This window comes from Candoia aspera, chromosome 4 (assembly GCF_035149785.1).
Source record: "Candoia aspera isolate rCanAsp1 chromosome 4, rCanAsp1.hap2, whole genome shotgun sequence".
NCBI classification, from domain to species: Eukaryota; Metazoa; Chordata; class Lepidosauria; order Squamata; family Boidae; genus Candoia; species Candoia aspera.
This window is the reverse complement of record NC_086156.1, coordinates 100,981,683-101,006,221: the sequence shown is the minus strand read 5'-3', so window position 1 is coordinate 101,006,221 and position 24,539 is coordinate 100,981,683. Positions and strand designations below refer to the sequence as shown.

At 42.6% G+C, this 24,539-nt stretch overlaps 2 protein-coding genes across 2 annotated transcripts; one reads left to right on the top strand and one right to left on the bottom strand.

The window, feature by feature from the left end:
- The first annotated feature begins 4,833 nt into the window (after nt 1–4,833).
- Nucleotides 4,834–10,729, top strand: IZUMO3 (IZUMO family member 3). Its single transcript, XM_063301254.1, has 6 exons — nt 4,834–6,150; nt 6,242–6,316; nt 7,454–7,543; nt 8,926–8,943; nt 9,056–9,136; nt 10,285–10,729. The coding sequence occupies exons 1-6, from the start codon at nt 5,925–5,927 to the stop codon at nt 10,377–10,379; spliced, it is 585 nt and encodes a 194-aa protein (XP_063157324.1). The 5' UTR covers nt 4,834–5,924; the 3' UTR covers nt 10,380–10,729.
- Nucleotides 10,730–11,753: 1,024 nt separating this feature from the next.
- Nucleotides 11,754–22,061, bottom strand: IZUMO2 (IZUMO family member 2). Its single transcript, XM_063301255.1, has 6 exons — nt 21,827–22,061; nt 18,508–18,582; nt 18,147–18,233; nt 17,100–17,120; nt 14,705–14,785; nt 11,754–11,900 (listed from the first exon to the last, which is right to left on the bottom strand). Exons 1-6 carry the CDS (start codon nt 22,059–22,061, stop codon nt 11,773–11,775), a joined length of 627 nt encoding a protein of 208 aa, XP_063157325.1. The 3' UTR covers nt 11,754–11,772.
- Between the last annotated feature and the right edge of the window lie 2,478 nt (nt 22,062–24,539).

The window sequence follows — 24,539 nt, the reverse complement described above, 5'->3', positions numbered from 1 at the left end:
AGGCATCTGTTTTGCCAAGTTTTTTTTGCCTGGGGGGTGGGAGGCAGAGAATTGTGTTGCTGTTATTTGCGGATTTGCTGACAAATTTCAACCCTAGAGACTGCAAATAAAGAGGTAGAGAACAGGTGTTGACCTACCTGGCTTAAGTGCTCAGCCCTATGAGCCTGTACAGACATAGCTACATTTCTGGTGTTTCTCCATATGCCTTGGATATTAGCTCCCTTAATTCTCAGCTAGCCTTAGCCTACCAGGGCTTATGTGAATTGTCCAATGCATCTGGAGGTATTGGGAGGAACACTCTTAGGTTCATTTCAGATATGTGTATTTTCCCAGACTCCACTTTCTTGTCCAAGCCCCAGAGCAAGGAAGGGAGAATAACCTGTGATTCTCAACCTATAGTGGCATTTCAGCCCTTCAGCATGAGGAATTGAGGAAGATGCTGGAAGCCCCTGAGATGGCTGCTGGAGAGAGTGCCCAGCCCTGCTCCAGAGAATAGGGAGAAAGGGCCGCAGCTAGGGTCTGTGTCACCCAAGGCAAACACGGATTCCGTGCCCATTTTGGTGCCGCCCCCCACCACAGTGCTCATTTTGGTGCCCCACCAGTGCAGCGCCTGGGGCACATGCCCCGGTTGCCCCCCCCCCCCCTAGTTGCGGCCCTGGGAGAGAGTCCATTTTGTATTTAGGAGGAGCAGATCCACCCCACCATTTCTAACAGGCATAGATTCACACATGGGAACACTGAGAGAACTTCTGAAACAGGGTCCCTGGAACCAGGCAGATGCATGTTTAGGCAGATGGACTCACCACAGGAAAAACTGCAGACTGTGAAGATATAAAACAGAGAGAAGGGGTGCACGTCAGAGAATGAACTCCAGCAAATTTCTTTGTCTCCTGGTCACAAATTCAGTTCCTCACCCTTACCCCTTCCAAAAGGTTATTCTCCACCCCACCCCTAGTGGACTAAGTTGGCATGTGCTGTTGGCATGTGCTGTTACTCTAAATCAGTGTTTCTCAACCTTGGCAACTTAAAGATGAATGGACTTCAATTCCCAGAATTCGCCAGCGCTGGGGAATTCTGGGTGTTGAAGTCCACACATCTTAAAGTTGCCAAGGTTGAGAAACACTGGCCTAAATAGTCTGCTGCCAACTCTTCTAACTGGGTACCATCTCACACATTCACACATGTAGCTTCTATTTTAATTTCCCTGAACAACTGGATTTGTATTTATAGTTCTGGACAGACTCTGGAAACATGGAAAAAGGCTGCTTCAGAGGTCATGTACAGTATATGTGGCTTCTTGATTCAGATCAGGGTGTTGTCAATAAAAAGGTTAAATCAACACCCTTAAGGGCAAGTATTGTTTCTCAAATCCTGTTCATTCCTTCAGAAGAACTTGTTTCTGTTCTGAAAAGATTGGTGGGGTAAGGTTGCATTTCTCTGGTTATAACTTCTCATTTGATCCTTTCAGGAATGGAGACCTTTTTAAATTAGCTGCATTGTATCAGTATCATAAAGAAAAAAAATTTTTTCCTGTTCCTTCTGTGCAGTGGATACATGTCCAGGTTTATAAAGGGCAATCCAATTTTTGAAGGGTGGATCAGCTCAAGTCCAATTTAAACATTAACCCGCCCCCCAAAGAACCGGAAAACTCAAAAATTCTGTTTCATGTGTCCATGAAGTTATCCAGAACTGGCCACAAAAGAGACTTTCTATTTCCAAGCAGCTACCTTTAAGTCCAGGCAAATTTTTTGTATTATTGGGATCACAACTAGAAAACCTCTGAGATCCCAGGCTGAAGCAGGGTGGGGAGACTGTCTAAGGCTACCAGATCTGAGCTGCCACATTCCAAATGGCCACTAGATGGCAGCAGAAAGGCACTGAAAACATTGCTGCCATCTATTGTTACATTTTAAAATTTTTTAGTATTCAAATGAGTAAAAAACACAAGTACATATGATGACAGTAGAAGTCCAACACAACTGCAAAATTAAAAGCAATTCTGTTTGTGGAGTCCTTGGTGCTCTCTGAGTCTTGTTGTTTTCTTGCAGTTGTTTCATTGCCAGACTAGGCAACATCTTCAGTGTGAAAAGGGAGTGGGCCTTGCTCTCTGTTTATACACCGTGGATTGTCCTGCTTGTGTTGGTGGGGGTGTTGTTCTCTCCTTTGGAGTTCCTGGATTGGGCTGTTGTTTGCTGCTTAGTTGACTGAGAGTTAATAGTTCCTTGATTAGGGTATTTTGTGCTGTACAGTCAATCAACCAAGCAGCAAACAACAGCCCAATCCAGGAACTCCCAAGGAGAGAACAACACCCCCACTAACACAAGCAGGACAATCCACGGTATATAAACAGAGAGCAAGGCCCACTCCCTCTTCTCACTGCAGATGTTGCCTAGTGTGGCAATGAAACATCTGCAAGAAAACAACAAGGCTCAGAGAGCACCAAGGACTCCACAGTTCAACCCTGAGCTACAAATATTTGCTTCAATTGGCAATTCTGTTTATTGATCCTACTGAGAAGGGGTGCTACAGATAATTCCTCCAGAACTGCAAACTATTCTCAAAAGCAGCAATTACATCTGGACCAACAACTGAGTAACAAGTGCTGCAGTTGGGTATCCTAACCAAGAAGCACAAACTCATGTTTTAATTCTACAAAGGCTTAAAGAACAATTTCCTCAGAGCTGGGTTGATGCAAAGAACTGATATTATAAGGGATCTGCTTCACCCATCTTGCAGTCATCTGGATTTTTGAAGGCCAGATCTTGTAGCTTGACTAATGCTTAAAACAATCTGCTGCCAACAAGCAGGGACAGTTTTGTACTAGAAGGATTCATGATCTGGGTCAGCATGAGACCGCTTTCTGAATGAACAGAAATGGAATTGGGAGAGGGAGAGAGAAGAGGCACATACCCTCCTTTACAAAAAGATCAGATGCTTCTTCCAAACGCCTGATAAAATCCATTTTTTCCAACTCTGCCTCCTTCATCATTACTTCATGATCTTTTGATAAAGAGAAGGGAGACAACAGAGGCCAAGACTTGAAATATAGAGGAAGAATCATCTAAACTTAAAAGATTGGTCACAGTTTCAAATGCTGATGAATTGGGGCAATTTCAGGCTGCAGGAATGTAGTGCAAATAACTATGATTAAATCTTTCAAGTATTCCACAAGGGTTTATTACAGCTTCTTGAAAGAACCATTTGATTTTTCACAAGTAAATTACCTTTAATAGGAGATAATTAATGCCGATTTGGCTTAGATTAGCCAAGAGTAGCTATGGAATTAGATCCTGGATTTCATGATAATCTAAAACATCTAAAATTCTCACCTGGAATTCTTAATTGCATTGGTTCATATAGCTAAAATCTTGCCCACCAAAAAACTAAGGGTATGTATGGGTTTAATTAAGGGGTGGATAATTAAGGGTGGATAATTTAAGGGTTGGAAGCTACAACCAGGCACCTTGACTTTTTGAAAGACCAAAGGGGAACATTCAGCAATGTCACCAGAATGGATGTGACCAAAATATGTAGACCTGTTTTAGGGTAGGATTTAAGAGTGGGGATGGCAGTAGGACAGCTCCCAGTGGCAACCTATTCCCATTCCCTTAAAAGCACCTCAAATCTTGAAAACCAGGCCAAAATGGCAGGGCCAATTCAGCCATTTTGTCACTGTATTTTAGTACATGATCTGAGGGTTCTGGGGACACTGGCATGCAGGCTGAGCTTCATACACTTCTGATTCAACAAGAATATTATGAAATACCAAATTAATGTTCTTGAAAACAGAGACCTTTTTTTTTTTTGACAGAACATGTTAGGAGGTACTGTAATAAAATGAGATCACAAGCAAATCTGTAGAAGGAAAGGAGTCATTCAGTTCCTACTTCTTTTACTTTTCTGTATAATTTGTTCAAGTCGGTGAAAGAGATTCCCAGTCTCGTGCTCCATATGTTCCCGTTCTGTGGACAAACAGACACATAAGATGATGTTTGTGGAACCTTGTTTTATCAGTTCTTCTAAGGGGACTCTTCTGCTCTGTCAAAATTTACCAGGACCAATTTAGAACTTATCCTGCTATGTAATGGAGCCTTTCCCAACTTAGCATTCTTAAAAAGTTCTAGGATTGCAATGCCTAGAATTCCCAGCCAACATGGCCAAACACATTCAGAGGATGCCAAGTTGGTGAAGGTCATTTAGCTTGTGTATTATTCACTCATGCTAAACCTAGAACTAAAAGAGCACAAAGACAATTTGCACCCATGTAGGACTATATATTTAACCGAAGGATCCTTTTTTGGTTGATTTGTCTGCAAAGGGTCCCTGTATTCTTGAGCATTGCTGAAAGTTTTTGGACATTTTCTGTGACACACCCAGATCAACTGGGGCACATGAGAAGCTGTTGGGTATTTGTTTTTGTTTTTTTGCCAAATTCAAAGAAGCATTTTGGAACAGCTGGAATATACATACAGTAATGTTTCTCATGTCTGCATCCTTTATTGGAGTGAATTAACAAACAGATTTTGTGTTATGCTTTTAAAAACTGGAATATTTGGGGTTTTTTTAGTCATGCATATTTTTAATGAAATTGCCAACAGCATCCTCAAATTCAGGCTGGCCTCTGTCTAGAATTCCCAATTGGCTGGAAGTCTTGTATAAACTAGCTTGCTATGATGTGGCTGATCCTGCTGGATGACGTCTTTGACATTTGTGCTGTCCTATGTAATCCTGATTCTTTCTCTATTGTGTTCTGTAGATGATTGCTGATACTGACTGTCATCCACGTAGTGTGTTCCGTTAATACATTCAGTTCAGGTGTAGAAAGTAAGGCCTGATATCAATTTGTCTACTCCAATGAAATCTGTGATCAACCCATTAGGAGCATTTAATGGCAATGTAAGTTTTCCTATCCCAAGCTTAGATAACTACTGTGAACAGCCAATGTTTTGATGCATTTCTCCTGAATGACAATAATACAACAAGCTGAGTAAGAAAAAAATGCAGAAATGCTTTCTGATGCATTCATAAGTTATTATTTTCATATCTTCTGTTATCATTGATGTTTTTGATGGCACAATTTTCCAAAACATATTTTTAGCTGTGCCAGTTTTTCTTCAACCTCAATTTCAATGTCACAACCACCCAATAAAATCATTAAAATGTTTAAACTTCTCCAGTAGTTTTGTGGGTACGTGACCTGTAATAAAGATGGATGTTTCATTCATTCATTCATTCATTCATTCATTCATATCATTAGAAGCTCAGGTTTCTTTAAGAGCACATTTCTCAGCCTCTAGGTTTTTTCCTCAGCATCTCTAGCACAAAACAGACATCAGAAACAGAGTTTGTGTCTCATCCAGGTGCAGTCTGTGATTCAGAAATGGGCATTTCATACTCATAAGAAGTTCCTATCAGAGGGGACTCTGCTCAACTCTTCTCTTCCCTTAAGTCTATATACCCAAAAATCCTTTGCCATACGAAGGAAGCTCCTTGACATCTCCCAGAAAAAATTCCCCCAGCTGATCAGAGGCTGCTGAATCCTGTCCCAGCAGCAAGTATGCATCGTAAGTAAAATATGCAGCAGCATCTGGCCAGCAACGGAGGCAGGTACCAGACAGTTGTACGGGGACAGCCCAGAGAAGTACTCCAAGCAGAGATGCTGTAGCCATGAGAACCAGAAAAAAAAGCAGCACTTCCTGTGCAAAGCTGACATCAGCAATGCCTTTATCTCGGCAGCTTCTAACATCACTTCCTGTTCTATTCCTAGCATCACAAATGCTCACACCCATGGCTTAGTGATTTGTTCTCTCTCCTTGGCAACGTTTCCTTGTGACATGGAGGTAGCCATCGTCCTGCAATTCCGGACTTCAGGGCTGAGGTTGCCTTGGTTACAGTTTGCAGTCCTGTAAACTGTTTGCCATGTCATGGTGCTCCAGTTCCTGCTGGCTTTCCTCCTTTGGCTCTCATTCCTCCAGGGAGTGGCCAGCTGCCTTCAGTGTGACCCCCGTTTCTTGAAATCAGTGGCAACTCTGCTGAAGGAGACACTGCCAGAAGATCTTCCAAACCGTGATTCCCTGATGGCGCGGCACATCCAGGCCTTGGCAGATCTGCATGGCACCTTCCTTCGGAGGAATTACGAGCGAGTGCTAGGTGTGACCAGAAGGAGAACCATCATCCCAGCTGGGAAGGATTCAGATACGGTCAAGATTACAGGGTGACATCTGTGAATGTCTCTTTGCAGATGTCCGAGGAGTGATGGTGATCAAATTAGACATTATTAGCCAGCTGAGAACCATCAAGAGTAAGCAGTGGAAAGGTGAGCAAGAAACTTGGGTGGGGATTGCAACTGAGTTTGGACTGTGGGTACAACCCACCTTCAGGCACTAATCCCCTGTTGATTATCCCTAGAAATGCAATCACTAAAGTGGGTTGTTCTCCTCTTCCAGAGGTAGGAAACTTGTGGTGCTCCTTATGTTACTGCATTACGTCTTCTGGCAGCTGCAATCAGCTTGGTCACCAACGAGGGATGCTGGAAGCTGAAGTCACTTGGAAGACTCCTCTCTTAATCTCATCTTAAATCTTGTGGCCTCAGTCCACTGCATCCATTAAATGAATGGATTCAAATAGAGTGCCAACCCATGATATTTTTAAACACAGTTCACTGAATAAGACACAGTAGGTTCTGTTCCCACAACACAGTAAGAGAGGGATTGACAACTTAGCTTCTGCAGACATCAGTCTCAAATCAGATGCCTCCATTGATCCCCACCATCTTTTTTGCCCACCTGATCCTTTTTTAAGAAAGGTCTTAGACCAAAACCTTAACCACTATACCACACGCCAAATTTAATGCTCCTGTCATCGTTCTTAATTTTACCCCTTCTCACCACTATCAACTGGCAAAAACTATTCTGCTGAAAATGAATTTAGCCTATGGGACCTTAGTAGCACACCTGTGTTGAAGGGACAAATGTCTTGCTGGAGAGGAGAAAAAATCATTTTTCCTCCAGTGCTTAGCTCAAAGTGGTCATACTGAAATTAGAACTCTGCCTACAAGAAATAAAGGCTATGCTTGAATCAAAAGTTATTCAGAAGTGCTTCAGAGCTGTCATGAACGTGGCACCTCTTTCTTATTAAAGCAGCCTGGTTTTTTCAGGCTTCTACACAAACCTGGAAAAAGGTGCCATTACTTTAAGTGTTCTGTTAAGTTCAGTGATTGGATTCCTTGAAGCAGCAGCATCTGCTTACTTCATTGATTTATGGTCAGAAGCCACAAAAGCAGAAGCACTCCCCGCCCCCTCCCCTTCAGTTCAAAGCCAGGCTGCTTTAATGAAACACAGAGATGCCACGCTCACATAAGGTTTGGAACACTGCTGAATCTTTTTCAGACCACATTCAGTCCTACCCAGAATTATCTTCTCTTCCATCCTGCTCCTCTTCTTCCCTCCCTTAGGAGTTTTTCTGTGGCAGCTCTCTATGTACCAGCTACGCTTAGCCCTGAGAAAGAAGATTCACCAGATTCTGGAGAAATTTGCTGATCTTGGTACCAATCCTGAAGGGTGAAAAACAAGGAGGCCAAACGTCCAGCAGAGCTTACCTCCACCATATATATATGTACACACACACACACACATACACATTTCTTTGCAAATTTAATAACTCTGTGATAGTGTTTTTCAACCCTGGCAACCTTAAGATGTGTGGACTTCAATTTCCAGAATTTCTGATAGTTGGCGTCCACACATCTTAAAGTTGCCAAAATTGGAAAACACTGCTCTGTGACAATCTATTTTTGTAGAAAGTGTTCTAGGTTAAATGAGGTGGTGTGCAGGTAGGAGAACATGAAAAATAAGTAAGTCATCTTAGCCATGTTGGACTGTAAAAAAATCACAATATTACAGTAATACTCTTATCCAGTGTTTCTCAATCTTAGCAACTTTAAGATGCATGGACTTCAACTCCCAGAATTCTCTGGCCAGCATGCTGGCTGGGGAATTCTGGGAGTTGGAGTCCACGTGTCTTAAAGTTGCCAAAATTGAAAAACACTGCTCTGTGACAATCTGTTTTTGTAGAAAATAGTGTCCCCAGAACTGTAGTTAGGCAAAAGTATCAGAGCATGGTGCAACAGGAGATGAGGGAAACCAAAGCAGAAGACAGCCCCATCCAAACCCTGATTTGCCTCTGAAGGTAGGCTGGAAAAGGTGTTTCTCCAGGTTGCATGTCCTTCTGAACCTGTCTCCCCTCTTCAGAGTTCCCCGTTACTGTCATAGAAGGAAATTGGGGGTATCTGCCGGGGGATCAAAGAAGTCGAGATGGTGTCTGCAACTAAGGCTGCCATCTTGAATGTTTACACTCTTACCCCCACATGGATGCCCTTGAAGGGAATCAAAGCTAGAACCAGACTGGTATAAACCCATTGCTGATTTTCAGTGCCTACTGAGGGAAGGGAGTGGTGGTGGATTTTGTGGCACCAAGAAGAAATGCTGCCTTTTCCTTGAACAACTGTGGAACTTTGTTGTCAGTGAAGCAAGATTTGTGCCGGGTTCCCCAGTGCCCTTGCAGGGTGGGAAGGGTTGGCGTTCATTTCCTCCAAGGCAGCTCCCTCTTTTTTTGTCCTCAGATGGAACAATCAAAAATATCCAATATGCCATTCAGTGCCCTTCCTTAGTATTCCAGCCTGGGTGATCTTTTCAAAATACATTAATTTTATTTAGAAGATGTCAATATCAAAATTTCCCCTTGGAGGAAGAGCTGTAGCTATGAGATATCCCAGGACCACTATCTTGATTTATTGTCAAATTCCTTGTTTGTTCAACATACCGTACTCATGGGCATGTGATTCAACCATGTACTAGCTAGGGTAGTAAACTCTTAGAGTTTTGGTCTCTAAAACAATTGTCTCTTCTTTTTCTTTGCACCTTCCAGCTTGTTCAGAGGACTGTAGTAAGTATTGGGCATGTTTTTGACCCCCACCCCTTCAGTTATTTTCTGGTCAAACCATGCAGATTTCACTATTTCCTCTTTGAAGTCCAACCCTGACATTCCTCTGTTGCAGCAGTGATAGAAGGACCTGTTCTGGACTGCTGGACATGTCTGCGTATCACCACACAGTGTTTCGATGGAGAAGTTTGTGGAGGTATGGACAGAGAAGGGGAAGGGTGATTTCTGCCTTATTCTGTGTCTGAACTCATTGCTTTCAGGGGGAGCAAAAATAGCCTTCCTGGTCTCCAACTATGTTAGGATAGGCCATCATTCCCATCCGGCATAGACACGGGCTTGTATTGGCTGAGGATGATCAGAGTTGTAGCCTAATCTGTAAATCTGTCCAAATCTGTAAAAATGTTTGCTTCAGAACAACCCTGCTGTGAATTTAAAATACAGTTTTTAACTGAGTACTAACTGAATCCCTTGATAAGGGGGACAATATTCTTGAATAGTGTTAAGTTAATGCCATTAATAGCTGGAACAGGTTAATTGTTTTGACTTTTTGAAACTTTAGGAGGAAATTCTGCTTTCCCCTCATACTGTAAATTTGCATGTCAGTGTGGAAAAAAACGAAATAACTGTAAATCAGCAGTTTCAAAATGGATAAGCTTGAATACACTTTTATTTTGAAATGAAATATTTCTATTTTATCATCATCATCCCAGCCTGGCCGCTTTCCTGCTTTTTGGTATCAGTTGGGGTAGCAGAATAGAAGAAATAATAGCTATTTCTGTATAAAAGATGCAGTTTTCACTACTCATAAACTAAGAACAATGCCTATGTATTCATTTCTGAAACATTCCAAATTCATGCAGTTCCATGATTTATCAGGAATGAAAGATGATTCCATCTTTGCTAAATGTAGAAATCAATGCAATTTTTTATTTTAATTCCAGTATTATTCTCTATTGCGGCTCCAACTTGAACAAAAATTGTGTAGGAGAGAAGATACACTCCCCAGAATGCCTTGAATGTGCCTAACTCTCCAAAAATAGAATTAGCTTCTCCAAAACATAGTCCTCCCTTCGTTGCCCATTTAGGCAACTGCACCAGTATATAGATGGGGCAGGCAGATGCTCCGTCCCAGCATTAAATTATATGTGGGTTCACACAACACAAAATGCAATTTCTGTGATGGAAGCTGCTTATAACTTAACATGACAAGCGAGCCCATCAAACTATGGTTTAATCAAGAAATCTTGGTTAAGCAACTCATATATTAGCCTAGTGTGAAAATTCCTTGCTTCCATGCTGACTTTCTTATTAACAAGAAACTAAAAAATGCTTTCTCTTCTCTAGTGGAAGACAGACGTCTCGCTGAATACAATGAAATTGTTCTTTATGTGTTCCTTGTTTGCGAGTCTGTGATATTAACCTCAATCATACTTGTGTGAGTAAACACCTCTGCCAAGTCCTATGAATTTTCCCAAATAATCAGGAATATACATTGTTAGGTTAATTCTCCTTACTTACCTTTGTTCCTAAAGAAACCACAGGGTATTAGTGAAATGGATTTTCTTGTAAAACTGGTGATTATGCTTACCTCCTAAAGGACAAGGCCACTCTCCCTATTCCATGCATCTCTGGAAGAGTTTCTGTACAAGCACAGAATTAAAATTTATAAAATGAACAGTTTGATCTTTAAAACAAAAGTAAAAAAGCAAGAGTCTAGTCTTCTTAGTTTCAAAGTACAGTTTCTCAGTCTTGGCAGCTTTAAGATGTGTGGACTTCAACTCCCAGAATTCTCTAGCCAGCATGAGTTGCCAAAGTTGAGATACACTGTTCTAGAGAAAATTTAGGAACACCTTCATAAGTATGACTGAATCTGTCACTTTCCCTGATGTGTATACTTGTTTTATGCTTTTTGGACACAACATTGATGGGCAGGATCCTCCTGTGGTATATGTGAGCAATATAACGAACAGACAAACATGAACAGAAGACTGAAAGGTCTGGACACAACCATTCTCCCTTTGTTTTTGATTGGTCAGGAATTTATATCTGGTTTATTCGTTATTTGTTTTTTTTATAAAGTGGCACAGTATAATTTACCACCTTCTCTCTCTGTTATTATATGTAGACTAGAACAGTCCAGTTCCACCAGATCCAGGAGTCCTCTCTCCCTCCTAACCACACTTCCTCACTTCTAGGTACAAGGTGTGTTTCAAGTACAAGAAGCGCATGCTGCTAAAATCTTTGGGCTATTAATTGCGTAAATAGGCCAGAAGGCCATTTAAGGGACCTTTCATCGTTCAATGTATTCTTGATCTCCAATTGACAAGACTAAATAAAATGAATCCATTTATACAGAGAAGAACATCTGTCATCTTTTGAGCAGACTAGAATCCCTCTTTTTAAACTATGGAGTAAGTTTAGAACCATGGAGATTTCTGTTTATTATGGGAATCACAGGGAAGAGAAGATGATTAGAAGGCAAAATATGTGGGTCGAAAGAAGGAATACCAATCTGTGAGCAAAGCTGTGTTGAAGGTTGTTATGGGATGGTTATGCTTCACAATCTGAAGGTTTAAGTGGATCTTAGCCGGCAGATGTCACTTAGGAGTGAGAAAGGGGCAGATCTCAGCTAAACATACCTATAGAGCTGACTTCTCCAGTACACGATAATCCTAGGAGAAAGGCAGAGTTAGTGACTCTCAAAAATCTTCATGTATGGTACCCAGGGCATAGTGATTTGTAGTCACCTTTGGTATGGAAGAAAGCTTTGTTTTTTTTTTAACTCTAAACCAGAAATTGCTTTCTAGGGGGATTGCAGGCTATTTGCGATACTTACACGCCTATGATCACCAGGAACAGCACCCCGCCCATACACAGGACAATGGCAACTCCATTTCGAGCGATATCTGGATCCACCAATGGTTGCCCAAAGCGAAGGGCCAGGCGCTCTTGGCTATCAACTAGAGATAGAGAACCCAGATTTGGAGACAAAACCAGCAAAACGCAGTCACTTCTTCTTCCCACTGCTCCAAGCAACCATCATCTATCTGTTCTGTCCTCTCCCCTTCAGTGCTTACCAGTCATGCTTCCAAAATGGAAGACAGAGATTTCTGCAAAGGCGTATGGTTCAAGTTTAGCACCAGAAAAAAGAGTCTCAGTTCCTGTTAGTCACTTCAGACAACTGTAGCACCCTCCCCTCCAGAAATGACCACTTTGCCTTGGGCTGTTGGCAATAGCAGCACCTGGCTTCCACAGAGGTATTTGCCCTCATTATGCTGACTGGCACTTTCTGGAGCTCTTGTTGGATCTTACATGGGCTCTTTATATATGTGGGTTTAGTGTTCTTTTGAAAGAGCACTAGACCTGTGTTTAAAAAACAAGACTAGACTTCCTTTTGTTGAAATTATCAGAGGGTCAACTCAGCATTGTCTCATAAGCATAAAAAAGAGGTGGGTTTTTTTCTAGTAAGCGCATCTCTATTGTACTTGTGGGATGTCACATGGGTCACCTAATTTCCACTTCCTCCTTCTTCTTGGGTTGGGGATTAATGATCTCCGTTACTTTTTGGCACACCTGCAAGCAGGAGGTGCTACAGAATGCAGCTCTTGTCCTTTCATCTTGCTTGCACGTAGACATTTCTATTTCCATAGAAAATGTCTGCAAAGAACCAGTGATGAATAAGTGCTTTCTACTATGAAGCTACTTGTATCCCGATCTACTGAATAAATGTAAGCTCCCTTTTTTTTCTCTTCATCTAACTACTGTGTGAAGACTGAATTCTTTTCTGAACGTAATTAATCTTAATGGGCAAGTTTCTTTTTGGTTCACGCTTCTCCTTTGCAAGATTGTTGTTAGCTGCTTGGAGTTCTTTTATTAACCTTTAAAAACTCTATCACCTTTGAGAGTTCCTTAAAAAACAAAACTAGAGTTCCTTTTGAGTTCCTTGTGCGGCTCAGAAAGTCAGTTTCAATCAGGAATGAGAACCAATGTTTGCCAGCTATGTGTTGCTGATTCTGTCAGTAACTAGTAATTACAGGGTTTTTTGCTGCTTCTGTCACCAAGGGCTTTTGCGTAGCCATACTTGATATTGTTTTGATTACTCTGGTGGAGGAGGGGAACACCATTTTGAACATGCCATTTTGCCTACCCCCCAACTACACCTGGATTCTGTCACTCCACTCATTGCCAGTCCTTTGCAGCACTGGGGGACAGGGCTTGCTCTTTATTGATTGTTCCCTCCCACTTTGCGCCCACACCTCTCCTCGGCACCTGTGACCTGCCAAACTCTTTCTGGACATGGGTTTAGTGCTCTTTCAGAAGAGCGCTAGACTCCAGAAACAGCTCCACTGACAGGTTACAGACATGGAGCACTTCCGCACCTGTGACCGGTTAATCAGACAACTTGAGAGGTGGCTACACCAGCTACGTTAAGCACCCGTCAGCCCCGCTCCACTATTCCATCAAGCAGAACAATTGCTGGTTATTTTTGCTATCAGAGGTGACACTTGGTGCAAGGGGAAACCAAGAAAAGGGAATCCGCCGCCTGCTTTCTTTAACTTGTTTCCACCTTAAAACAGTAAACACAACTCAACAGCTTAATTACTGAAGCAGAAGAGGGCTTGTCAGGCAGAGCAATTTAAGCTGGCATACTTTTTTGTTATCTCATGGAGTCAAGGAAAGCCTTTTAAGATGGCAATCTGGCTATGTCCCAGAACCATTGTAAGTGCTGCCCTCTGCTGATCAAAGCAACACAGAGACCGGCTTTGAATTTATTCACTTGAAATCTAAATCCTATTTTTCAATCATTCTCTAAAATGTTTCTATAGAGCCTTTAAAACCAAAGCCTTCTCTAGGCACCTGACAGTATTACAAAGCATAATACAACACACACGTGCACACAAACACACACACACAATAGTAGCATAACATAGTGACATATGCACACCTAAAATAGCGGTATGAAAATAACATTTAAAGTGTCACAGTGGGTCAAAAACACTGATAGAAAATATAAAACAAAGATTGGTGGAAAGTGGGCTGAAACATCCCGATCTTTAAGAGTCAAAAGATGGTCACTGTAAGTGGGCTAACCCAGAAAAGGCTATCTGAGTGCATGCTGTGTTGTGTACATGGGTGTGATTTTACTGGGGGTGGTGGGGACTCAGGTCTACATGAAACTTGCACATTACTAACATTGAAAGTTAACTTTGCGTGCACCAGCAGCTTTTTGTATCTACTCACTTGTAGCTGGTGGCAAGAGATGCAGAGTTAGAGAGCAGAGGAACTGCAATCCTTGTTTTAAAAAGCTACTTTGCATGTCTCTATGTCACAAGCCTTTGACTGGTTAGACAGTGTTTCTCAACCTTGGCAACTTTAAGTTGTGTGGACTTCAGCTCCCAGAATTCCCCAGCCAGTGGGCGTGATTCGAGCACTTGGCAACCAGTGCACTTTTACAACAGTTGCAGCATCCCACGGTCACGTGATCGCCCTTTGTGACCTTCACAGCTGGCTTCCGACAAGCAAAGTCAAATGGGGAAGCTGGCAAGAAGTTACAAGTTGCGGTCATGTGACATTGAGCTTAACGACCGCGGGTGATTTGGTTAACGACCGTGGCTGGAACTGACATCGTAAGCCAGCACAGTCCCGTGACATTTCACTTTATGACTGCGTTGCTTAGCAACGGACTTGCCGGTCCCAGTTGTGGTTGGTAAGTGAGGACTACCTGGATAGTCCATTTCCCACCTTAAATTCCAACTCTACTTACCAAAGCACTGACTTAGTGACAAGCAATAGGGCGCTGCTGGTAGGCATCTTCTGCAATTAAACACTGCATATCTCAGTGCAACTGCAACAGGGGGAGGATGAGCAAGGGTTTGGGAGGGTAGAGAAAGAAAATGTGAGAAATTCACTTGTAAAATCACCAAGCAAGGAATGACTAGTTCAAGATGACCTATCTGGTCTAACCCCAATTCCTGAAGCAGAGGGGGACAGCTCAAGACCATATATGGCCCCAGCCAGGCACCAAGGAAATAAAATAAATTCAGCCAAGTACCCTGTCATCTATTTGAGAGGGGACCGTGCTGTATTTATTCTATAAAAACAGCAAGGGTCTTCCCAGGATGGGGTCCAACAGTCAATAGTGGGATTGAAGCTCTCCTGTTTTTTATGTGTGGCCACCCCTGAACTAGAAAGTTTTTTTTTCCTTTCTTCCTAACTTGAAATTTTCATCTGTGATTTAATACTTGACATACAGGCAATATGCCAAGTTTGTTAACAATTTTCCCTTTTTCCTGTTTTGCTTGCTATTGTCTGTTATTATTACATTCTTCTACATTTTTTTTTTATTTTTGTTTATGGTTTGGTTTTGTAGTTAGTTGGGGGTTTTTGTTGGTGGTGGTATTTTTGGGAGAGGCTTTTTTAAAAACTTGTAATTAAATAACTCCCCACATCCATATGTCCTATCCTGTAGAACCTCCTATGCAGTAACATTCCAATGAATCAAACAGAATGAAGTTAACGCAGAGGTTCACAGGGCAATGAACACAAATGGTTTCTATCACGTAGCAGACAGTTGGGTCATTAGATTACGGTAGATGTCAGATTCCCTGATCAAAGGTTTCACAGAAACCCTTATCAGGGCATCTCCCATTGTGTCATTCTCATTAGTTGCAGGACGGGAAGAAGATGGGAAGGGGTGTGTGAAGTTGGAATGTAAGGGGTTGTTTTGGCTATAAGCACCCCAAGGACAGGGGATTGAGATACGACAGGAATACCATCTGGTTGGGAGGGGGAGTGACACGTTTTGTGGGAGGGGGAACTAGCTAAGGGAATGTCGTTTAAAGTAGGTTTTGGCGGGAAGTCTTTATTTGCACCTTGCCTTCTGTACCGTTCGTTACGCTTCAATAAAACAGTTCAAGGAAATCTAGTTTCCTGGCTGTGTGTGTGAATGCCTGAATGAGCAGGTGCTGACAGTAGTTGTTGTTTATTCGTTTAGTCGCTTCCGACTCTTCGTGACTTCATGGACCAGCCCACGCCAGAGCTTCCTGTCGGTCATCAACACCCCCAGCTCCCCCAGGGACGAGTCCGTCACCTCTAGAATATCATCCATCCATCTTGCCCTTGGTCGGCCCCTCTTCCTTTTGCCTTCCACTCTCCCTAGCATCAGCATCTTCTCCAGGGTGTCCTGTCTTCTCATGATATGGCCAAAGTATTTCAGTTTTGCCTTTAATATCATTCCCTCAAGTGAGCAGTCTGGCTGACAGTAGATACCTCCAGAATTAGCACCCTCTCCCAAATGTGGTATCCTAGGCCTTGGCCTGAATTGCCTCGCTCTACAACTTAAATCCCCAGATGCAACCCTTGGCTACACATAATGTAGAAGCAAGGAAGATGACCCAGACAGAGATATGCAGGAGCTATTACCTAGGCCAGTGTTTTTCAACCTTGGCAGCTTGAAGATGGGTGGACTTCAACTCCCAGAATTTCCCAGCCAGCTGCCAAGCTTGAGAAACACTGGCCTAGGCAAAAGGGGCTGAAATGCGTATATTTTTTTAAACCCTGAGAAACACGTTAACATTCAGAAGTGGCTCAGGCAGACACCTCCCTAATTCACTGAAGTATAAGGAGGAGGAAGAGGTCTAGCACAATCAGACCTGCAAGATTCTATTATTGTAGCCAATCTCAATAGTTCGTGTTCCTGTGGAGTTGATTTTCTGGTCTGATCCATCTAGTGGGGCTGACACATAAATATTGCCTTCAGTCATGTCTCCACCCGTTCAGCCTTCCCCAACCTGGTGGTCTCCAGATGTTTTGTGACTACAACAAAAAATGTTAACCATGCAGTCTGCGATTTCTAGCAGTTCCACATCTGAAGGGCACCAAGTTGGAGAAAGCTAATCTAACCCATATGGATCAGCTCCCCCCTGCCATCGCCCTACAGCAACTCTTCCTTCCTTTTGCTGCTCTGTTGTGGTTTGCTGCTGTTTGATCCACATGTGTGCAAGATAATTTTGTAGTCACTTCTGTTTGTTCCCTTGGTCCCCCAGGGGCCAACCCTAAGCTGCTCCCAAGCCACATCCTGTGCTCTCATTATTCAATCACACTAGCTTTTATCCGGCCAACTCTTGTCCCACCCACCCACTTAAAACCCAGCAACTTACCACATATTTTTTCATCACAACCTACAAGGAAAGAGATTCCAGAAATGAATGCCCATGCCTCAAATGAAATATTATCTATAGATTTTTCTTCACATCCAAATTGTTCCCAGATTCCCCTTCCATTCCAGCATCAAATGTTCCAGGTCTACAGAATCAAATTATGAAGCTTTTATACCTTTTCAATCTGTGTATCTATGAGAGAGAGCTTGTATGTTTGAAAACTTCCATAAAAAACATTCCTACGTGCCAGAAAGATTCCCAGGAAGTTCTTCAGGGTGAGAATATTTAGATGGACAACAGCCCTCACATGAACTCTGAAAGGCATAGTTCAGGATAAACTTTACCAACAGATTTTTAAAAATTTAATAATGAATTACCTTCACTGCAATGTCTAGGGACAGTCTGTTCCATATGTTAATGTTATATTGTGTGAAATCTTTTTTCTGCTTGAATAATAACATAATAATAATAAGAATTTATTAAATGTATATGCGGCCCAGCTCCCAGCAACTTTGGGCGGTTTACAAATTAAAATAATATCAACAAAAGTTGCTCCATTTATTAATTTCTGCACATAAGCAATAATTTTAATGATTCAATTTATTTGGATACCAGTAATTAGTGTTAATTTTAATTTATATTTTGCACTATATCCTATTTTCATTTTTTAAAATTGTCTTTAGCCAAAAACAAGAATCAATCAAATTCTAGAACAATCAGAAAGTATGTTTACCTACACTCTTTCCTTTCATTATCCCTGTCCTAGTCATTTTAGTTTCTAAAACCTGATTATTTCTTTTTTAGCTGTTCCTCTGAAGGAAGGTCCTGGAGGCTGTGGATCATTTTATTTATTTATTAAATTTGTATCACTGCCCATCTCCCCCCAAAGGAGGGACTCTGAGCAGTTATTTTATTGCTTTATACAAATGCACATCCATAACTTCTATTATGGAATAATTATGGAACGAAGGAAAGGACAGGCAAGATTTCCAGGTCAGAATAAGGACTCCTAAATCAGACCAGCAGAAATTAGGAATGACCTGATACCTTGTATTTGGTACTCCTTTAAGGCCCTCTTGAGTTTCATGGTTGTTTCTCTGCGGAAGGCCACTAATTCTTCCAGCAGAGCCTCATCTGCAGAAACACCAAGAATTTTTTTCTTTAGAGGAGAAAGACTGGAGATGATAGATCAGTGGTTCTCAACCCTGGCCACTTTAAGATGGGTGGACTTCAACTCCCAGAATTCTCCAACCAGCATGTTGAGCTGAAGTCCACCCATCTTAAAGTGGCCAAGGTTGAGAAACACTGTGATAGATGGGGAAGGGGATGGGGAAGGGGATGGGGATGGGGATGGATGGAAAGGAAGTTACATGATAGAGAGATAGAAAATAGGTGTTGGGATCCTCACCTGCAAGTTGGGTTTGAAGCAGTTTTTCTGTTGTGTGCTTCACCTCTTGGATCAAGGCATCAACCATGGATTTAACTGGGAAGAAGGTAATGAGAAACAGTGGCAACAGATTGAAAAAATGACGTCTAGATTAAAAAAAAATTTTTCTTTTAATGTATGGTACACTGTAACTCAGAGGTGGGCCATACTTTAGTGGTGGAGGAAACTTTGCGGGGAAAGAGTAAGACTTGGGTGGAGTAAATGCTAAGTGCATGAAAGTAGCTAGGATTTTCAGTTTTCTGGGGTATGTTGTTTGTTTTTAAGACTAATTTGTACCTTACATCATGGCAGAGATACACAAGTTTGCTAGGCTAAGCCACACACAGTCTCTGAGTGCTGTGCAAGACAAAGTCAGGACAAAGTCTAAATGTAATTGAACTGAACTATGCATTTAATTAAAATAAATTTAATTAAATACAGTACATTCAAGCTTATTAAATTAATAATTTCCCCCCTCTATCAACGTCTGTGGAAAGGGTTGTAAATCCCTGAATTATTTATCTGTATTTTATTCTGTCAGTCTTTGTGTTGTTGGAGCCATTCAGGAGGTCTCACTCAAAGCATTTGGGGTGCATGAAGTCTTCGGAGCCTCAGACTGCACACCCGTCACAGCCTTTGCGTTCCTCTCCTCAGAACAGTGGAAAGTGACATGACATCTCAGATGCTTTTCCCATCGCCATTTCAAGTCTGTGGCAGATTCGGAAGGGCTTTTGAGTGAGGTGCAAAAAAAGCATTTTCCCCACCTCCCCTGTATAGCTTGAAGCTGATTTTATCCTGTGACAGGATACAATTATCTTACCCTATTTATCCAGCTTCCAGACATCCAATACCTTGCAGAACACTGCTTCCTATTAACTGCCCTTTAAAAACTCACCTGTTCAATGAAGCTTTTGGCATGAGCATTTGCCCACTTAACTCCCTGCTCTATCAATGTACATGGGGTGCCTCTTCTTTGTTTCCTTCCCTCTCCTCATCTATTCAGGTTTCCATGTCTCTCCCCTTTTCCTATTAACTCCTTGAGTCAAATTTTGAATTCTGAGCAAAGCAGACTGGGCTCGTTCTTGCAGAATTACTGCACGTGTTGGTGGCACAGGAATAATGTTCGTGACTGATGTCTTCAAATAGGAAGAGCAACATCTTCTTTGTGAATTATTTATAGCATCACCAGCATGTCCCCAACCCCACCTTTACCACCTGCCCCCATGCCACTGGCCTTGCCTTGTCCCCAAGCCATGATTTGCCTAGCCTCACCTGCCTGTTTTCCATCCCACAGAATGATCAGCAGCCACAGAACAGGGGAGGACAATTTGTCTTAATGCTGTCAGCAATGTCTGTCATCATAGCAGGGGCTGGGTTCCATTAAGGGAGGAAAGGCTGCATATTAGGGTGCTTTAGGCCTGCTGAAGTCCCTGGGGACATGCTCATCATTCACTTACTTGTCCCATTGATTTCAGCACGACTGACTAAACTGAGATCCAATCCACTAATAATTATACACACGGTCGGGGAAAAAGTAGTTGTACTGCACAGACACACCCATGTTGGAGACCAAGGAACTGGCTGTGGCTGACGCTCCCTTCAAAGAAGTCCTTTGAATGAGGAACGCTGCCATGTAGTACTGGTTTGCTGGCCTCCATTTTCTGGCTGCTCTCAAGGGTTTTGTACCACCATGGATGTTTTGTTGGACTTTGATGATTGTCAGCTGCCAAGAGTGTGTCAAGTGTGGTGGGCAGAAATAAACTAAGAAATAAATAAATAAATAAATAAATAAATAAGCAAGCTAGAGCTTGAACAATCCAACATGTGTTATTTTATTTTGCCATCTCTAGCACAGCCTTTCTCAACCTTTTGACCCTGGAGGAACCCTTGAAATATTTTTCAGGCCTCGGGGAACCCCTGCCCATTCAGGCTCAAATATTACAAAATTACAAAATGATTATATTTGTTTCACGTGCAGGCCTGTATAGATGCACTAATGGTGTTCTTAAACTGAAAATAAAGAATGAAGCGTACCTCTTTAATGTGAAGTTGCCCAAATTTGAAATAATTGTTTAAATAAATTGTGATCTCCCAGGGAACCCCTAGTGACCTCTTGTGGAACCCTAGGGATCCACGGAACCCTGGCTGAGAAACCCTGATCTGTAGAGGTATTTGTAATGCCTATATCCTGCTTTTTTTACATCAGTACCCTGGAAGATCTGACAATGCTTATACGTTCATTCTTTTTTTAGACTCTGAATCGTTTATAGCTCAGGTCCCAGCAAAATACTGTGCAGCAGCTGTGAAAATTAGGCACCAACTGGTGAAAGGTCTCCCACAGTTGCAACATACTTTTTATATCAACAATTACAATTGCCTGTATTATTCTGCTTTTATTTAATTATTTTTAGCTGTTTTCAGTTATACCGTCTATCTCTGGCCTTTGGCTGTGATAAAGATTCATTCAATGTGCTACAGCAACTTTTTAAAAAAAAACCTGTAGGAGAGTTGTCTCCTGAAATGCTGCCATGGTGGGGGCTATCTTTTCTTTAAAAATAGGGGGAAGGACTCTTGCAGTGGTGTGGTCTAGGAGAGATCAGCCTATCCAGGAAGAAAAAAATACCTTGAAACAATTCTTCTAACTAGTTGTGTTTCCAGGGATGAATCACTGGATGCAGACTCATGGCCCCACAGCCAGGAGACTCCCAAATTCAGCATCACATGAAATCTGGCTTTCTACTCCCCCCTCAACGCTCCTGACCTTATTCTCAGAAGGGGTGGGATGGGGAAAATCAAGGAATAGAAAAGAAAGGTGAAGGGGTGATCATAGAAATGGAAATTGGTGCAAGGGGGTTCAGTCCTGGCAGGGTTACTGTTTTTAAGATCTCGATCATACAATTACATGGTGTAGGTGGGAAGACCTTGAACATCACCAGTAATGCCATGTGCACTAACCAGTAGCCACCTGTGATTCCCCTGGACCAGGGTTCCTCAACCTTGGCAACTCTAAGCTGTGTGGACTTCAACTCCCAGAATTCCCCAGCCAAGGTTGAGGAACCCTGCCTTGGACTACACTGTAGTAGCAGTATGTACTACATTTCATACTCCAATTCACAACCTGCTGGAGGAGGTTGGGCAGGCGGAATGTCATTTTCTCAGCAGCAAATTGTATCAGTTAACAGAAAGACATTTTAATCATTTATGCTGTTGAAGCAAGAGGGCTCAGCATTCATCCTCCAACCGAATGAGCAAGGCCCAGAGTGCAGGGCTGGCCTATAGGCAGAGCGACACAGACTTGTACCTGCCAATCCTGAAAACTGGCTGGTGGCATAATGCAGAAAAAAATCCCCTTCGAGACCGCTGAGTAGGACTTCAGCCCGTGCCTTCAAGCGAGTGTCCCGTATCTTCTTTGGAACAATGTCAGTCCGGAGCTTAGCCATATTGCTCTTAAATGTTGGGTCACACTGTAAGCAAGTCCAGATTCTTGTGGGAAACCAGACCAGAAACAGCAGCAGAGAAAATCCTAGGAGCAGCATGGCTAAATGTAAGCAGTAGGAATCACAGGATCTCAAGGTTCTGCTGAGGGTGACATCATAATGGCATAGGCAGAACTTTATCTTCGGAATCATAGCACAATGTATTCCTGGCCAACACGTTCCTTTTCAGAGGAAGAGCCTAGCGACTGTACATCGGCTCCCGGCTCTACATCAGCTTCTTCCAGCTGTACATCAGCTCCCAACCCTGATGCTCTCCAGATGTGCTGGGATTGCAACTCCCAGAATTCCCCAGCAGCATGGCCTGGCTGAAGAATCTTGGATGTTGTGGTCCCAACACGATTGGAAGGTATCGAATGGGAAACAGCGATATCTTTTCCCCGATCATGTTCTATAAACAAAGAAGTTACTCATTTTTAATATCTATCAAGCTCTTGTATTGTTCTTCCTCCTCTGCTAAGCTAAAAAAAAAAATAAAGGCTCTTAAAACACTTTACAGAGCTTAATAGTATGGCAATCCTTGCCCTCCGATTTATCATTTATAACTGAAGACAGAGGAAGGCAACCATTTGGGGCTGGGGTCCACATTTAGAAATTTGAAGGCTATGGAAATGTCACTATTGTACACCTGTGCCAAGGTAGAATTGGGGGTGGGGGGAGATTTTCCACTTGCTTAGCAATGTGTAAATGACCAAATGTGGATTAGCCAGTGTGATTGCAGAGTTTGAAATGGCTTGTGTGAAATTGACTACATAACCTTGCTTGTATGGGTATTTAGAGCGGTGTTTCTCAACCTTGGCAACTTTAAGACGTGTGGACTTCAACTCCATGCTGGCTGGGAAATTCTGGGAGTTGAAGTCCACGCGTCTTAAAGTTGCCAAGGTTGAGAAACACTGATTTAGAGTCTTTCACCTGGGAACGTCACTTAACAGGTCCTTGCATGTCTGACCAAGACTCTGCAGGCTCCAATAATTTGGAGACTTTTAATCTGTGTCCTGACTGAGTAGAGGAATGGACCCAAACAGAGAAGAAAGAACGGTGCTGGGGGGTGATTCTCAGGGCATTTCTTCAACACACATACTCTCAGTATACCCTCCCAAGTTCAGAGAAAGGTCTGAGGAGAGAAAACTAGAAGCATATGAGCGCAGGACAAGCCTTTTCTGCTTCACATGCTCCAAATCTGTTCTCACAACAAGGCCTAAATTCCTCAGTAGGCAGAAGTACAGAGAGAGATGTAGGCAGCTGAGCCCAGCATATTTTGTGAGGAAAGATGGGGATTGCTGGAATAGAGCAGCACCTCATCACAATTCACACAACCAGAGAAAGTATATTCTTCTAAAAGGTATTTTAATCCCAAATATGGTAGAAATATTTGCTAGACTGTATTGATGTCTTCTTTTGCTATTGCACTGGATTAATTGACCCTTCCCGCACTCAAAAACAACACAGAAGCTGACGTTTGCTATGTGGACCACAAGTCGTATTGATCACCTCATTACACACCTTTAGGATAAACACTCACGTTATTTACCCTTAGCTAAGCACTGAGTATTTGCTTTGCATGTCCCTATTTTAACATTCTGCTTAACTCTTATGTAATTAGTACACCCTTACACGCTGTACCAGAAATTGTGACTCATGTGTAAAAATTGTATAAAGGCCTTCCTATTTGTGGCATGTCCCTAGACCCAACTGTCTTAGATAGCAATTGTCCTGTCTCCAAACTTCCTTTTTTAGGAAGGTTATTGAGAAGGTGCTTGGGCTGCAGTTGCAGAGAACCTTGGAGGAAGCAGATTATCTAGACCCATTTCAGTCAGGTTTCAGGCCAGACTTCAGTATGGAGACAGACTTGGTTGCACTTGTAGATGACCTGTGGCAGAGCTGGGATGGAGGTGGTGTGTCCACCCTTGTGCTCCTTGGTGTCTCAGTGGCTTTCGGTACCATCGACCATGGTATTCTTCTGGACGTGCTCCAGGGGTTGTGAATTGGGAGCACTCTTTTACAGTGGTTCTCCTCCTTCCTTTGGGGTCAATTCTGGTCGGTGTTGGCTAGGGAGAAGAGGCCGCTCCCTAGGCTCCTCGTTTGTGGGGTTCCACAGAGCTTGACAATCTCTCTCTTCTTGTTCAACATCTATATGATATCTCTAGGTGAGAGCCTGTTATCATCAGTACGCTGACAATACCCAATTATATCTTTTGACCCAAGGGCACCCAAGCAAGGCCCTATGACAAAGCCAAGAAGCTGTGTGGGCCTGGATGGGGAAAACCGATTCCAACTCAATCCTACCAAGATGGAGTGGCAGTGGTTGTTGGGACCTCCTACATCTGGGGGTCTTCCGTCTTTACTCCTGGATGGGGTTGTACTTCCCCATTCAGGAGTTGTCTATAAGCTGGGAGTCCTCTTGCACTCACAGCTCCTGCTCAGAGAGCAGGTGGCAGCTGTGGCCAAGCAGGCCTCACAGCTCCACCTGTTTTGCCAATTGTGCCCCTTCCTGGATCGGGCAGCCCTCCAGACAGTTGC

Coding starts and splice junctions, on each gene's coding strand:
- IZUMO2 (XM_063301255.1), bottom strand. CDS start 22,061: ATGCTGCTCCTAGGATTTTCTCTGCTGCTGTTTCTGGTCTGGTTTCCC. Junction 17,121..18,146: donor AAAGGAGTACCAAATACAAG/GTATCAGGTCAT, acceptor CTTTCCTTGTAG/GTTGTGATGAAAAAATATGT. Junction 11,901..14,704: donor GTCACTAAGTCAGTGCTTTG/GTAAGTAGAGTT, acceptor CTCTATCTCTAG/TTGATAGCCAAGAGCGCCTG.
- IZUMO3 (XM_063301254.1), top strand. CDS start 5,925: ATGGTGCTCCAGTTCCTGCTGGCTTTCCTCCTTTGGCTCTCATTCCTC. Junction 6,151..6,241: donor GAATTACGAGCGAGTGCTAG/GTGTGACCAGAA, acceptor GTCTCTTTGCAG/ATGTCCGAGGAGTGATGGTG. Junction 9,137..10,284: donor CGATGGAGAAGTTTGTGGAG/GTATGGACAGAG, acceptor TCTCTTCTCTAG/TGGAAGACAGACGTCTCGCT.